This window comes from Phascolarctos cinereus, unplaced genomic scaffold (assembly GCF_003287225.1).
Source record: "Phascolarctos cinereus isolate Bilbo 61053 unplaced genomic scaffold, phaCin_HiC Scaffold_2;HRSCAF=192, whole genome shotgun sequence".
Taxonomy (NCBI): Eukaryota; Metazoa; Chordata; class Mammalia; order Diprotodontia; family Phascolarctidae; genus Phascolarctos; species Phascolarctos cinereus.
The window spans coordinates 295389316-295404501 of NW_027555625.1; the positions used below are offsets into that span (position 1 = coordinate 295389316).

The 15186-nt window shown below is 43.6% G+C and overlaps 1 protein-coding gene across 7 annotated transcripts; it reads left to right on the top strand.

Moving 5' to 3' along the window:
- The first annotated feature begins 1676 nt into the window (after positions 1-1676).
- LOC110207379 (EKC/KEOPS complex subunit LAGE3-like) lies at positions 1677-9152 on the top strand. 7 transcript variants are annotated; one of them, XM_020984994.2, is made up of 3 exons: positions 1677-1829; positions 2634-2891; positions 7728-9152. In XM_020984994.2, exon 3 carries the CDS (start codon positions 7730-7732, stop codon positions 8063-8065), a length of 336 nt encoding a protein of 111 aa, XP_020840653.1. In that variant the 5' UTR covers positions 1677-1829; positions 2634-2891; positions 7728-7729; the 3' UTR covers positions 8066-9152. The 7 variants fall into 7 exon arrangements, with proteins under 7 accessions (XP_020840653.1, XP_020840650.1, XP_020840651.1 ...); XM_020984991.2 differs by having other exon boundaries at positions 1679-1829; positions 2634-2875; XM_020984992.2 differs by lacking the exon at positions 1677-1829 and adding an exon at positions 1853-1939 and having other exon boundaries at positions 2634-2875.
- The last annotated feature ends 6034 nt before the right edge of the window (positions 9153-15186 follow it).

Sequence of the window (15186 nt, forward strand, 5' to 3'; positions counted from 1 at the left end):
TCAGGGGGAGAGAATGAGTTTGAATAGTCAATTTTATAACACTGACAATTGAAACTTCAAGAGAGATGAGCCCACTAAGAAAGAAGGTGGAGAGAGATAAAATATTCAACGATAGGGTCATGAAGGACATCTCCCTTTAGAGAAAAGGATGAAAATGTATCTAGGAAGGCAGTTTTGCAGGCTCAAATAAATAACGGTGGCTTTGCCAACCTTAAAGCACTATAATAAATGCCAGTTATTCTTATAATTTATTAATCTACAGCCACAAGGCCTCCAGTCTGGTAATATCTTCAGTGCCCGAGCCTTCTGCTACACTCCTATTGAGCTTAAACAGTGTCTATCGAGCAATATGGGAGTGTGCTGGTAAATGACAACTGGGTCCCACTGGGTGGGTGGGTGGGAGTAGAATATACACACATTTTTAAGTTGAATCTGAATTGTTAACATTCTCTCAAGCCTAGAAAATAAAAAAATAACAGAACGCTGATCTGTAATCATCCTGGGTTTCTGAGGTGTAAATTGCTTATTGAAAAATTACTCACACTGAAAAATGATTCCCCAGCAGGTACAGATTCAGTGACGCTGGCCTTCTTGGCCAATCCTGGAACAACATGCTCAACAATATTACCTCTCCCTTTCAGGTACTTTCTCTGGCTGTCAGCCATCCCTGGAATTTTCTCTTTCCTCATTTCTACCCTCCTGGCTTCCCTGGCTTTCTTCAAGTCTCCACTCTTTCACATTCTGCTGCAGAGAGCGAACTTCCAATGGGCTGGCCACGTTGTTTGAATGCCAAACATACTCTTGCCTAAGAGAACTCCACAGGGCAAGTGTTCACATGATGGTCAGAAAAAGTGATAGAAGGACACTCTCAAAGTCTCTCTTAGAACTTTGGAAATGATTGCATGACATGGGAGACATTGGCACAGGAACCCCCAGTATGGTGTGCCCTCATCAGAGAAGTTGTTCTATGAGCAAACCAGAATTGAAGTAGCTCAAAAGAAACTAACTCCAAGATAAGCAAATTTTGAGAAACCACTCCAAATGTTCATATGGACTATTTATGCCCAACCTGTGGTAGAGCATTCCTGAGTTCCTATTGGTCTGATCAGCCACAGTTGGACACACTGTAACTTGACTCTAACACAGTGATGTCTTTGGGGTCCTCTTGGAGAAGGAAGAACGATAATATATATAAAGTCCACATAGAGCTTGTTTGTACGTTTGCTTATTGTCTCTCCCGTTAGATTGTAAGCTCTTTGAGGGCAGGGCTAGTGTCTTTTACCTCTTTTTTGTCCCCTGTGCTTAGCACAGTGGCTGGCACGTAGTAGGCTCTTATTAAATGTTGATTGTTTATTGACTGACAGAAAATTTAACAATGAGTGTCTAGGAGCGAGAATGTGTTAGATGCTCCTTCACATATAAGCTAATGGATGAAAAGAGTTTTTCCAACTTTAAAGTGCTATATAAATATTATTTGTTATTATTATCATCAGTCACGGTCAGGGAAGTTCACGGATGCAGATCATCCCTGAGAAAGGCAGAGACCACCAATAACTAAGGAGAAAGGGGAAGGCACCCCGATCGATACGAAAATACGCTGTGCAGAGTGACAAGGAGAACTACGATTCCCAGAATCCTCTGGGCTGTGACCCGGCTGTGACCCGGCTGCTCCCAAAGGCTGTTTCCCAGCGGCCTCCGCGGCTCAGCCGGTTTCTCGGGAGCATTGGCCGCTTTCGATCTCCGGGTTGCGGGGGCACCTGGGGCGTGCGGTGGTTGGTCCTCGGGCGGTCCTGGGGGACCCGCGGGAGGGCCCCTGCCCAGACGGCATGGTAAGGGTGTATGAACTGTGTCGTGGGGCAGACGGCGAGCTTGTGAACGCGTGTGCGTGCGTTTGTGCGCGTGCGCGTATTGTGGGCGTCATCCGGCCTGTTGTGTGCGGGTTAGTGGTCGTGTTCTCTCGATGCGGGTGTGAGTTTGGGAGCTAGAGCCCGAGTTATGGCTTTTCGCGGTTGTGCGATTGCGTTCTGTCGATGTGTGTGTGGGTTTGCGGGCTCGGGGTGACCCAGGCGTGAGCGTCCCCCGGACAGCGGAGGCCTGGGCGAGCGTGCCCGGGCTCCCGAGGAGCGCGCAGAGCGGGCCGGCCGGTCTTTGCTCCCCGGGCCCTGCAGCTCGGCGTCTCTTCCCGTATCACCCGCATTGGCTGCTTGGTGTTCCCGGCATGGCTTGTGAATGTGTGTGTGTGTCTATGTCTCTTGGTATTTCTTTAGGGCCTTTGCTCCAGACTGATAATATTGCTCTGTTGTTGTTGTTCGTATTGCTGCTGTTGTCGTTCAGTCATTCAGTCTCGTCCAGCTCTTCTTTGGGGTTTTCTTGGCAAAGGTCCTGGAGTGGTTTGTCATTTCCTTCTCCAGTGGATAAAGGCAAACATAGATTAAGTGACTTGCCTAGGGTCACACAGCAAGTAAGTGAGGCGGGATTTGAACTCAGGTCTTCCAGCTAGTTCAGTATCCACCGAGCCACCTAGCTGCCTCCAAACTTACCCTAAGCCTGGACAAAAGAGGGAGAGTTCCTTGCTGGGAAGACATATCTGGCCCGAGGGAGAAAGATCTGACTAAAGTGACTCTGCTCCTTAGCTCCAGGTCTTGGCTTCAGTGGAGCAGCCGAGATGAAGGTGGTGGAAGAAGCGTGACTTCATCCTAGAAAGAGACACAGCCTTGATTTCAGATCTCCTGTCAAGAGTTTCCGTGGAGAATCACAAGAAGTGACACATCTTGGTGCTGAAGTTCCCATCCTTACCCGGGAAAGACCAGGGAAGTCATCGGACCAGTGAGGAGAGTGAACCTGGAGAATCAGCCTCACCTGCTTGGGGAGAGAGGTGAGGAGTTACCCAGGTATTTGGGGAGGGGGGAGGATAGCATCCCATTAGTGACAAAGTGCTTTCCATTCATTATTTGATTCTCCTAACCCTACTGTGTATAGGTATTATCTCCATTTTTTATATGTGGAAATTGAAGCCCAGAGAGTTTCAGGGAGGTCAAAAAGCTACTTAAGTGTAGGAAGCAGGCAATCAAATCTACGTCTTACCTGACTCCAAGAAGGCTCTTAAGTCATGCTGCATCTCTACTTTAGGGGAAGGGCCTCTGAGTAGATAATAATAAAGAAAGAAGTCTTCCCTGTCGTCAGGGTATCAATAGATTTAACAAATGAGAGTGTCATTTTGGGCTTCTAATTTATCACATCCTTGATCTCAGTCCTCCCTATGCTGTAAAATATCCTTTAGAGTAGAGAGGTTCTTAACCTGAGGAACTTGTTTTCAAAAGCATTTTGGTAAGTATGTTTCAATGTAATTGATTTCCTTTGTATTGCTATTTTGTTTTATGCATTTAAAAACATTATTCTGGGAAGGAGATCCAAAGGGGCATTTTACTTAAAGAAAAGTTAAGAATTCCTGTGCTTTTCCATTGGTTGACAGCCCAGTTACCCCATCACTTTTCCAAGCCTTTCTCCCTAAAGGCCTCAGACATTCTTGCCCTGAAGTATTTGGTAAGAACTTATCTTTTAACTGCTCAAAGTACTTTCATGTTTTTATTCCTGCTGTGTCTTCACGAAAGTCTCTTGGATAGGTAGGCAAGCATTTTTCTCTCATTTTGCAAAAAACAAACTTGTTCCTGAGGGATTAAGTGACTTGCTTAGGGTCTCACAGTAGTCAGTTACATAGTCAAGACTAGAGGCAGATTTGAGTTTGGACATTTGGCTTCTCTACATAGTGAAGTTCCATCTAGATACCTTAATCCAAGTTGAATTCCTCTGGAGACTGAGCCTCTGCTCATAGATGCTCCATAGGGTATTCTCATCACTTGCCTCGTTACCTCCCTCTGTGTTCTTTACTCACATTTATTCAGAATGGATGGTTATGACAGGTAGTCCTCTATGACCTCATAGGTGAAAGGTTAGAGACCGCTGGGTTGTCAAGGAGGGCCTTACCCTGAATAATGGATAGGGGTTTGGATACTTAGTGAAGAGATCATGGAGGCTAGCCAACCTTCTGCAGAGTAGGAGGAGGAAGGAGTGTGTTGGGTTTGAGAGAACCAGGGATGAGGCGCAAGCTTGGCTGGAGCTAAGTTGGACTTCTGTTGGGGGATAGTGGGAGATCAGATTGGACCTGTGAGATGGGGTCAGACTATAGAAGTTGACACTGGGGCTAGATTATAGGGAAGAAGATAAGGGCTTTGTGTTAGAGTAAGAGAGGAAGTATATAGGGTTGGTAAGAGGAGAAGAGACATCAAAACTGTTTTATGCAAGAATGGTAACTGACTGAGTAAAAAGTGATGAAGAGAAGGGAAGATGATTGGGGGAAGCATCTGTCATGGCAGCATGGTAGGCCCATGTAGTAGTAAACATCCAGTCAAGCCAGCAAATGTTTATCTAGTGCCTGCTGTGTGTCAGGCAGCATGCAAAGTTCTGGGGATACAAGAAAGGCAAAAGGAATCCCTGTCCTTAATGACCTCACAGTCTAATTGAGAGATGAGAAGCATGTAAAAAACTACATACTAACAAGATATATGCAAGTTAAGTTGGAGATAATTTCAGAGAAAAGACGCTAGCATTAAGGACCAGGAAAGGCTTCCTGTAGATGGTGGGATTTTAGCTGATACTTAGCCTGGAGTTAGGAAGACTCATCTTCCTGAATTCAAATCTGACCCTCAGTCACTTACTAGCTATGTGACCCTGGGTAAGTCACTTAACCCTGTTTGCCTCAGTTTCCTCATCTGTAAAAGGAGCTGAAGAAGGAAACAGCAAACCCCTCCAGAATCTTTGCCAAGAAAACCCAAATGGGGTCACAAAGAAATGAAAAACTCTTACCAGTCACAACTAAACAACAACAGAGAGGGCCATTGTCACTGAATCACAAAGCAGGTGTGGAGGAGTGAGGTATAAGGTCATAGAGACCCACTGGAGTTTATCAAGCGGGAGGTGGGGGTGACGTGGTCAGATCTGGGCTTTAGGAAGATCACAGCTGAGTGGAGGACGAGAAGAGACTTGAGGCAGGGAAACTAACCAGAAGGCTGTTGCAAAAGCGAAGGCATGAGGTGATGAGGGCCTTCACCAGAGTGGTGGCGGAAGGGAGGCAAACCCAAACAATTTCTTTGGTTTCTTTGGTTCAGCAGCCCATGGTAGGAGTGATCCGAATCTGGGGTTTGGCAGGATCTGTGATGGGGTAGAGGTGCTGGGCCTCTTGCCTAGAGTTGCAGCACTTCGCCAAGTGGTCAAGATGGGGAGGGAAGAGTGGGGACTCAGTACAGGGTGATGGCCTAGGAAAGAGCTGAAGGGAGGGCAGGATTGGAGGTCACAGTGAGGGGGAAGATCAGGCTTAAAGGCTGTAAGACAGAAAGATGGAATGATAAGAGATTTCAGAGTACATGGGAGTGGTGGAACATTTATGGCTGATGGCACAATCGAGAGTGTAAACTACCTTTCTGTGTAGCTAAGGCGGGATCGGGGAATAGATCTGGGGAAATGAGTAAGTTGAGGAACTGGGAAGTTAGGGTGTTGGAGGGAGTATCAGTTTGTATGTTGACATCATCACTTACTATGATGAGGGCAGGAGTTGGGGAGGAGAGAAAGAGTATGAGCAAGGCACTGAATTCATTGAGGAAGAAAGAGTAACCTGGAGGTAGGTGGGTAGATTAATAGCTGCCAGAATCTTAATTGGGTGATAAATATGAATTGAAGAGGGATAAATTTGAAGTTACACGTGGGCTCCAAAAATCAACTTCACAAGTACAAGATTGAGGAGAACAATAAAATAGATAGTAGTTTGTTTGAAAAAGATCTTGAGGTTTTAGTAGACTTTATCAACAGGGTAATATGTCAGCCCAAAAAAAAGCTAACATAACCTTAGGCTGAATTTAGAGTGTCTTAGTGTCCACACAAAGTAGGTCCTGCTGTACCCAACCTTGGTCATGATGTCTGCAGTACTGTGCTCAGTTCTAGGCGTCACATTTCAGGAAAGACATTGCTAACCTTGAGTGTATCCAAAACAGGGTAACCAGGCTAGTGAATGCGGAGGCCTAGCTATCACGCAGTGTGAGGATGGGCTGAAGGCACTACTACATGGTCTCTCAGTCCCTTTCAACTCTAAAGCTGTGACCCTGGGATTCACTGTAATTTGCACCCAGTCAAATTCAGTTTTTGGACTGGACCTGAGATTTTATTGGTACAAGGGAGCTTCCAGTGCAGAGACTTCTGCAGTGCAGATCGTCCCTGCTGTGCAGTTAGAGTCTTAGCTTTCTGAGGCACTGAGTGGTTAAGCATCTAGGGTGTGTCAGAGGTGGGACTCTTTTCAACAAATACATATTTTTTGTGTGTCTTTAAAATAATATTAAAAAGGAGCAACTAGGTGGTGCAGTGGATAGAGCACCGGCCCTGAAGTCAGGAGGACCTGAGTTCAAATCCGGCCTCAGACCAAACACTTGACACTTACTAGCTGTGTGACCCTGGGCAGTCACTTAACCCCAATTGCCTAAAAAATAAAATAAAATAATATTAAAAGCACAAAAATGCAAACAGGAAAAGTGCTGAAAGTCAGATTCAGACATCCTTTGGTTCACTGTAAAGAACTTTGCATAAACAGATTCTTCCTGATGAGGAAATTTGCAAAAATCTCCATAGTCCTTCACAGTCAGTCAGTAGATATTTATTAGTCACCTATGTGCCAGGCTCTGTGATAGGCACTGGGATTACACAGAAAAAAAGAAATACTCTCTGTCCTCAAGGAGCTTACATTCTAAGGCGGGGGGGTGCAATATATACCTATTCAAGGAGTCACAGAAGTCTCAGTGCAGTTTTAAACTCTAATAACTTGCCAGCCAATATCAAAAGCAACCAGTCTCCTCTGTGACCTCAATGCTCAGACGATCAGCTCATCTCCTGTCATAGTTTCTGCCAGTTCGCTAAGAGGTCATTCTTCTCTGATCCATCCAGCCAAGGAGATGGTTTGAGAAGCTGTTTGGCAACAGGAAACCATGGGTCAGAGTGCTTCTTTGTTCCTGGATTGCCAGGCAGTGGATACACTCTGGTCCTAAGAGGTCGCCGGCCTAAATGAGGCAGCTCAGGTATACTCTGAGTCAGCGCAGCAGAGTGGCTGGACACTGTGCTTGGCTTCAGCAAGAGCGAGGCTCCAGTCCTGCTCCTGATCCTTTGTGTCTGTGTGACTATGATTATGGCATTAGACCTCTCTGAGTCTTAGTTTCCTCATCTATAAAATGGGATGATAATGATAGCACCCCCTTCATAAAGTTGTTGTGAGGCGGAAATGAGATAGTATATGTAAAGCACTTTCCAAACCTTAAAGCACTGGATACATGTTGGCTTTCATTCATTATTCCTTGATATCCTCGTTTTGATTCCAGATTCATTAGTCCAGTATTTCAAGGAACAGCCACCACCACACTTACCTCTAAGCTAAATACAGGGTTTATTGATAACATATAAACCATCAGTGGACTCAAACAGATATGGGCCACTCCTGGGGTCCCACACCTTGTCTCATTCTGGGAAATGAAGTCACACACCTAACCACAACCCATGCAATCATCTCTGTGCAGATTCTAGTTTGATTGGGACAACCCTCAGTAGTTGGAGCCATTCTTTTATTCTTGATTGAGGAAGTGATTTCTGTCATTAGCAGGGTTGGACTTTTCTTTGATGCAACATTGACTTTTCAGGCATGGAGGCATCCATCCAAAGACCACACCATCCAGGCCCCGGAGGAGACAGCAACTCCACAGTAGACAACCACGGCCGTGACTTCTATGACTTCTCTCTGTCAATCCCCTTCCCATCCCCTATGGAAGCAGAGATTGCATGCCGCTCTTTGGACCCAGATCCTGAGCCTCGCCGGAATGGTGTCCAGCGGGAGTTAACCGTCATTGGGAACAAATTGGTTCTCCACTGGAGAGCAGAAGAAGCACGATTCTTCCAAGCCTCTATCACCACCTTTTTGGACTATCTGGCTCTGGTGCTGCAGACCATGGAGCGTTTTGGGTCCCCAGGGCCCCACTGAGATGCTTCCCCCTGACCTGACCCACTTTTGTCCTTCAGGCTCTTGCCCTAGTACCCCCACAGCTCTCATCCCCTTTCCCCCAATGAAGAAGAGCTAACAAAAAGACTTAGCTTAGAAAATATGGGAAAACAGAAACCAAGACCCCTCCCCAACTTCCTTCCCTGCTTACTCCCCTCCCCTATAAAGTCACCCAGCTTTGAATATCTCTTTCTCTTCAACCAAGAAGATGGAAGTTGGAGCAGGAGGGATCCTGGTTCCAGTATGAACTTGTTGCAGAAAAATAAATCTCATTATACCAACACACACAAACCCCAAACTGACTGATCCCTTAATAAGGTGCAGTCAATGCTGTGCTTTCTCCCATTACAGACATCAAATTTGACTTAAAACTTGAATTGCAGAAGATAATGGGGGGGTTTATGTTGTTTTTCTGGGGGTCTAGGGGTTGCCTTTAACCCTCGGGGACAGTTGGTGAATAGGCTAGAGATGATCCAGTAAGAAGAAAGGAACATTGTAGATACTTATATGTGTGTATGTTGGCCCTCCCATTAGAATGTAAGCTCCTTGAGAGGAGGAACTGTTTTGATTTGGTTTTTGTATCCTTGGCCTTTAGTATAGTGCCTGAAACATAGGAAGCACTTGATAAATGTTTGTTGAATGACGGGAGTAGTTGGAAGGACTTAGAGATGCATAGGATTTCCCCTCAGCCTCTTTTGGCCCTTCCCTTCCCGATCAGCAGAATGGAATACATAGCTGCATTGGGGTTCTTCCTCTCCTCCCTGCCTGGTGCGAGACGCATGTAGGAGTGCTGTGCACCAGCTTGCTCACTCTCTTTCCCCTTCTTTTCTCTCTCCTGCCCACTGTCCCTGTCTTTCCCTCCCTGTAGCTCTTTACCCCTTCCTCCTTCCCACCCCTTGTCTCCCTCTCCTTTGGTTAAGGGTAGGAGGTAGGAGGTTCAGCAGAGCCCAGAAGAGGGAACAGAATTCTTTTTCCAAGTGACTTTTCGTGTTTGTATTGAGTTGGATAATTCCCTCAAAGTCCATGTTGTTTCAAATTCCTCATTAAATTTTCCCTCTTTCAAACAAAATTGTCTCTTTATTCATTGGGGTTCAAGCGCATTGTGTGCCCTGACATCTAGTGCCACAAGATCTGAAAATTACTGTCTGAGAAAGGAGGGTGTCAGTCACTTGTCTCTTTCAGGAATGGTTGACCAAGTGAAGCACATCCATGGATAAATCTCCTCTGACAACCTCAGTCTCCATCTGAAAAATGGGGATAACACTATTTGTATTTCCTACTGCCTTTGTAAGGAAAGCAAATGGCAAGCCACAAATGAATGCTTAGAAAAGCATTTAGTGAGCACTTTTTTTTTTCCAGCCAAAGACAAGGTTTATTAGAACACTGTCATATTGGGCAGACTCTTAAGGAGTCTGAACATGAGTAAGCAGTGGCTGTATTATAAGAATCTAAGTAGTGGCTAGATTATAAGAGTCCCAGCATCTTAGTGGAGACAAGATGGACCTTATATACAGAAAGCCTGTGAGAGGGATCCAGGAGTGGCCAAGTAGTCCATGAAGTAATAGAATTACCAAGGGTGAGAAGTGGCCTGGGGCCACAGGGAGGCAAGACAATGGAGGGGAGATTGGTGTAGCCACAACGAAAGGCCAGTTGATGGGATTATAGTCTGGGGGGGGGGAAATGCCAGAAATTTGGCCTTGTGGGAAAGTTTTTTCCTTTCTGGGGCCCAGATCCCAATGCCATCATTCCCTCCTCAAACAAATGGAACCCAAATTCTTTTGGAGTAAGGGGCAAAAGGTCTCGGCTTTTGAAACTGCTTCCTGCTGGCAAGGGGCATAGAGCTGTCCCTGTCCCAAAGAGGAGGTTGACTGGAATCGAGCACAGGCTGCATCCAGGAAACAATGGGGGGACATTGGCTGGTACTCGCTGTTTGCTTCCAACTGTAGGTGACTGGCCTGTAGTCTGGAAGACACAAATCTGACAGAAAAGATTGCAGGGCCCAGATATAAAACAGAGACTAGATTTAGGGCCCAACTTTGAGAGGATAAAAGATCCTTAGCTCTGTTTGGATTCAGATAATTGCGTTTTCCAACCATGCAGTATCAAATGCACCTCATAGCCAGACTCAGGAATAGCCAGGTGGGTAACATTCCCTTTTAAAGGAACATAATGGTGAAAGTGAGCCAGGAGGATCCCATCTTAGACTGAGGCTAAAATTGTCCTCTCAGCATTTCCCAATGCTGACTTCCCACCAGTATTACATTCTCTGAGTAGCTTGTGGCATTTCTCTCAGGTGGTGGATTATTGATTATCAATGGATTATGACCCATCAGACAACTCAAAATCCTATGAGCTTTTACCTCAAACAGCAAGTTTTACTAGTCACAGTTTAGGAAAAACTTTTCCAGGACTTACATATCAAACTTAAATTTATCCTAATGTAAAAAGCCGATCATTAGAGATTTCTATACCCTTGCAAACTCTCAGCAAGCCATACATAACCCAAACAAGCTTTTTGGTTAGTTTACACATTAAAACAATAACCAACAATAGCTAAATTATTTTAGTGGCAACCAAGTTATGAAAAGTTGCTTGACATAACTGATACAGAAAGTTCACCAATTTGAAATTTGAAACAAACCCATTACCAATCAAGTGACTTCAGTTTTGTCAAGTGCACTTCCAAATTACTTTACACGGAGAATCAACATCTCATCATTAACAGTTAAAACTACAAATTTAAAAGAGCATGCTTACCCAAGTTTGGAGACTAGCTTCATTACCTTGAGCAGGATGTGCTGAATCTGAGTGATGCTTCCAGGCCCCAAGGCCATTGCTGGGGACTGGGGTGGGTGGCAGCATGCCATAGCTGCTGCCCCTCCCCCCTCCTTCCTTTCCCAGGTGGGGGAGGGCGAAATCAAAGGTGAGAGGTAAAGGGTGAAACTCTCTCGTCCTATGAGAAGGGTTAACAGATACCCTCTTGACTCAAGGGAAGGGAGTGACCAGGTTGTACAGGTGTTTCAAAACTCCTTAATGATCAATCACAAAACCTCCAGAATCTGCCAAGATATTTTGAGCTGTTCTAACTTTCCCTGTAACCTCCAGGAAGGAGGATTCAGAGGTACAGAGGGAAGGGAGTAAGTAAGCCTCAGGGAACCAAAAAAGCAACTGCAGTTTTCCCCAATTCCCTAGCGTCAAGGGAATTAATAAAATTGAGCATACACTTCCAGATAGGGCTTCTGTCCTTGTCCTCTGTGCTGTGGAAAGTGTACCCAGGTCCATGGCCTTGAACTGACCCGGTGGACCAAGAGCCTGACAGCATCAGGTCGAGTGAGAGACAGCCTCGTAACTGTCTGTCCGAAAAGCACCTCCAAGCCTTGATGCTTGGAGAGCAACCCCAACTGCAGAGCAAGAAAGGAGGGAGGGGAGGCTTACATACCTTCCAGTCTTGACTGGAGAAGAACTTGGGGTTAGGCAGTTTCCCCATACAGGCCACCAAAATGATGCAGTTTAGGGGTTCAGGGGTCCTGGGACCCCAAAAATCACAACACGCGGGTCCTGCCTGAAGGAATTTGACCCAAGTCTTCTTTCAGCCAAAGACAAGGTTTATTAGATTATTGTATTGGGCAGACTCTTAAGGAGTCTGAACATGAGTAAGCAGTGGCTAGATTTTAAGAATCACAGCTAGTAAGCACTTCTGTACAGCAGCACTGTGCTCACTGCAGGGTGATGGGGGTTGGGCTTTAAATAGAAAAGCAAGACTCAACTCTCAAGAAGCTCACATTCCAATAGAGGACAACATAGGAGGTTCCAGTCATTTGGAAAGACCCTGTAGTCTTAGGCTGCAGCAGCAAAGTGGATAGTTGGTAATGCATCTTATTTAATATTTCCACTGAAAAAAATAATATCTAATTCTGACACAACCATTTGATAACTGAAGACTTCGGTGATAAGAAATTTCTAGGTATGTGAAAGCTGCAGCTACTAAGAAGGTGGGGGCTGAAGCACCTGCAGAAGCAGTTGTGTTACCAAATTGCATCTCCACAATGATGATTTGCAGGATGGCAGCTGTGGGAGCTGGCTTAGTGGTCTAGGAGTGATGGTGCTGCTCTTCCTGCAGTTCTTGGGCTCAACATCCTGGGCTTTCTCCATCAGGGTCAGAGGAGAGGTGGTGGAGGTAGTTTGTCATGGCCTGACCTTTTGCTCTTGTGTCTCTGCCAGGATGCCTTGCTGCTTTAGCTAGGCTTTTTTATATGCCCTGTGGTTGGCAGTTGGTAAGTATGGCTGGCTCCTCCATGGGGCTTGTTCCTCTGGATGATGGCTACGGGGGCAAGTCCAGTGTTGTCCTTCCATTGCCTTCTTATAGCTTAGTAATATTCCATTACATTCGTGTACCACAGTTTATTTAGATACTCCCCAGGCTATGGACATCTACTTTGTTTTGAGTTCTCTATCATAAAAAGTACCATAAAAGATTTTAGTTATATGGGGACTTTCTTCTTATCAATGGCCTCCTCAAGGAATAAACATAGAAATGTAACCTCTGGCTCAAAATGTATGGATAGTTTAGTTACTTTATTTGCATAATTCCTTCACACCATGTAATCTTGGACAGCTGGCCAGCTTTATTTGAGTGCACTCAGAGTTTCACATGTCCCTTTTAATATATCCCATACAAATAAAGTTACCTTGACTTGGTCATACAGGTCATTCGTAATTACTTTGTTTTATTCTGCATGTTTCATTTATATCTTAATACTTTTTTGAGTCTATGATGAGCAGATTCTTCCAAAGAGCAGGACCTCCTGAGGCATGGGACCAGGGGCAGCCCCATCTGGAAGAAATTAGGCTTACATCAAAACTTTATACTGTATTCTACAATATATGCTAAATGGATACATGACATAAAAATTAGAAGGAAAGCAGATCATTATGCCTCTCAGAGGCATGGGATAAGAGAAGGGGAAAGGGATGATAAAAGCGAGGGCAGATTAAGGGAAGCCATAATTAGAAGCAAAATAAACTTTTGAGGAGGGACAGGATTAAAAGAAAGAGAAGAAACAAGAAAATGGGATGGAGGGAAATACAGTTAGTAATCGTAATTGTGAAGGTGAATAGAATGAGCTCACCCATAAAATGAAAGCACATAGCAGAATGGATTAGAAACCAGAATCCTACAATATGTTGTTTACAAGAGACACACATGAAACAGAAAGACATACACAGAGTTAAAATAAAGGCTTGGAGCAGAATCTAATATGCTTCAGCTGAAGTAAAAAAAGGGAGGGGTAGCAATTATGATCTCAGACAAAGCAAAAACAAAAATTGACTGCATTACAAGAGATAATTAGGGTAACTACATTTTGCTAGAAGTTACCATAGACAATGAAGTAGTATAAAAAAATTTCATGGCAAGTTTCTCTGATAAAGGCATCATTTCTTATATACATAGAGAATTGAGTCAAATGTGTAAAAATAACAGCCATTCCCCAGTTTAAAAATGGTCAAAGGATATGGATAGGCAGTTTTCAGAAAAAAAAGCAAAAGCTATCTATAGTCATATGAAAAAATGCTTTAAATCACTATTAGTTAGAGAAATACAAATTAAAACTACTCTAAGGTCCCACCTCATACCTATCAGAAATGACAAATGCTGGAGGAGATGAGGGAAAAAATAGATACGCTAATGAATTGTTGGTGGAGTAGTGAACTGGTCCAAAGATTATGGAAAACTATCTGGAACTATGCCCAAAGGGCTATAAAACTCTGCATACCCTTTGACCCAGCAATACCAGTTCTAGGTCTATATCCCAAAGTGATTAAAGGAGAAGGACCCATATGTACAAAAGTCCTTTTTGTGATGGCAAAGAATTGGAAATCAATTGGAAATCAAAGGGATGCTCATCAATGGGGGAATGACTGAACAAGATACAGTACATGATTGTGATGGAGTACTATTGTGCTATAATGGTTTCAGAAAAACATGGCAACACCATTTGGAACTTATGCAAAGTGAAGTAAGACAATTCAGAGATCATTGTGCATAGTAACAGCAATGTTGTAATGATGATCGATTGTGAAAGACTTGGACACTCTGATCAATACAATCATCTAAGACAGTTCCAAAGGACTCATGATGAAAAAATGCTATCCACCTCCAGAGAGAACTGATGAACTCTGAGGGTAAATTGAGGTACAGTTTTCTCACTTCCTGGCCAATATGGAAATGTTTTGCATGATTTTATATGTATAATTGGTATATTGCTTGCCTTCTTGGTGGGTAGGGGAAGGGCATGGGACAGAAGGAGAGAATTTGGAACTCAAAATTTAAAAAGAAAAGAATGTTAAACATAAATAATACATTAAAAAAAGTTTCTGAGGCAGGGTTTGATCATAGGTCTTTTAGACTCCAAATGCAGCTCTTTCTCCATTGGGCCACCAGACAATTCAATCACTATCTTTTAAACCTCAGAAACAGTAAATCTGAATTTGGAAACCCACTTTTTAATTTTCTTTTGTTTTGGAAGGAGGGAGTAGAAGGAGTGGGTATAATCTGCCAGGAGGCAGATTTCAGTTCAGTGTAAGGATATTTTAAGGCACCTTGACTTGGAGCAGGCCAGCCCGTGACTCTTACTAATTGTGTGACCTTGGGCAAATCATATAAACTCTCAGTGCTCTAGGCCAGTGTTTTCCAAACTATTTTGATATAAACTCCTAGCAGTAAAAAAATCTTGTTTATTTATAATTTATATAAAAGTACTAGTATGTTAAATTATAAAACATACTGAATTCATATTACATTATGAATGTTATGAAACAAAAATAGATATTGAAAAGGAGATAAAGGTGAAAAATAATTTAAAAATATTTTTCTCAATGATATAAAACCTTTTAGCTCTCACTAAAACATTAATTTTTTATCTTTAAAATTTTATATTAGTAGCATACTCTATATTCTGAGCAGTTAATTCCTTTTGATGTCCTGTATTTGCTTCTTAGAATTTCTAATATGTCCCACATTGGCTGCTTAAAAGTTTTGGGTGATTTACCTAAATTTTTAACAATTCACAAAATAAACCACTATTTCCTCAAGTTTCTTTTAA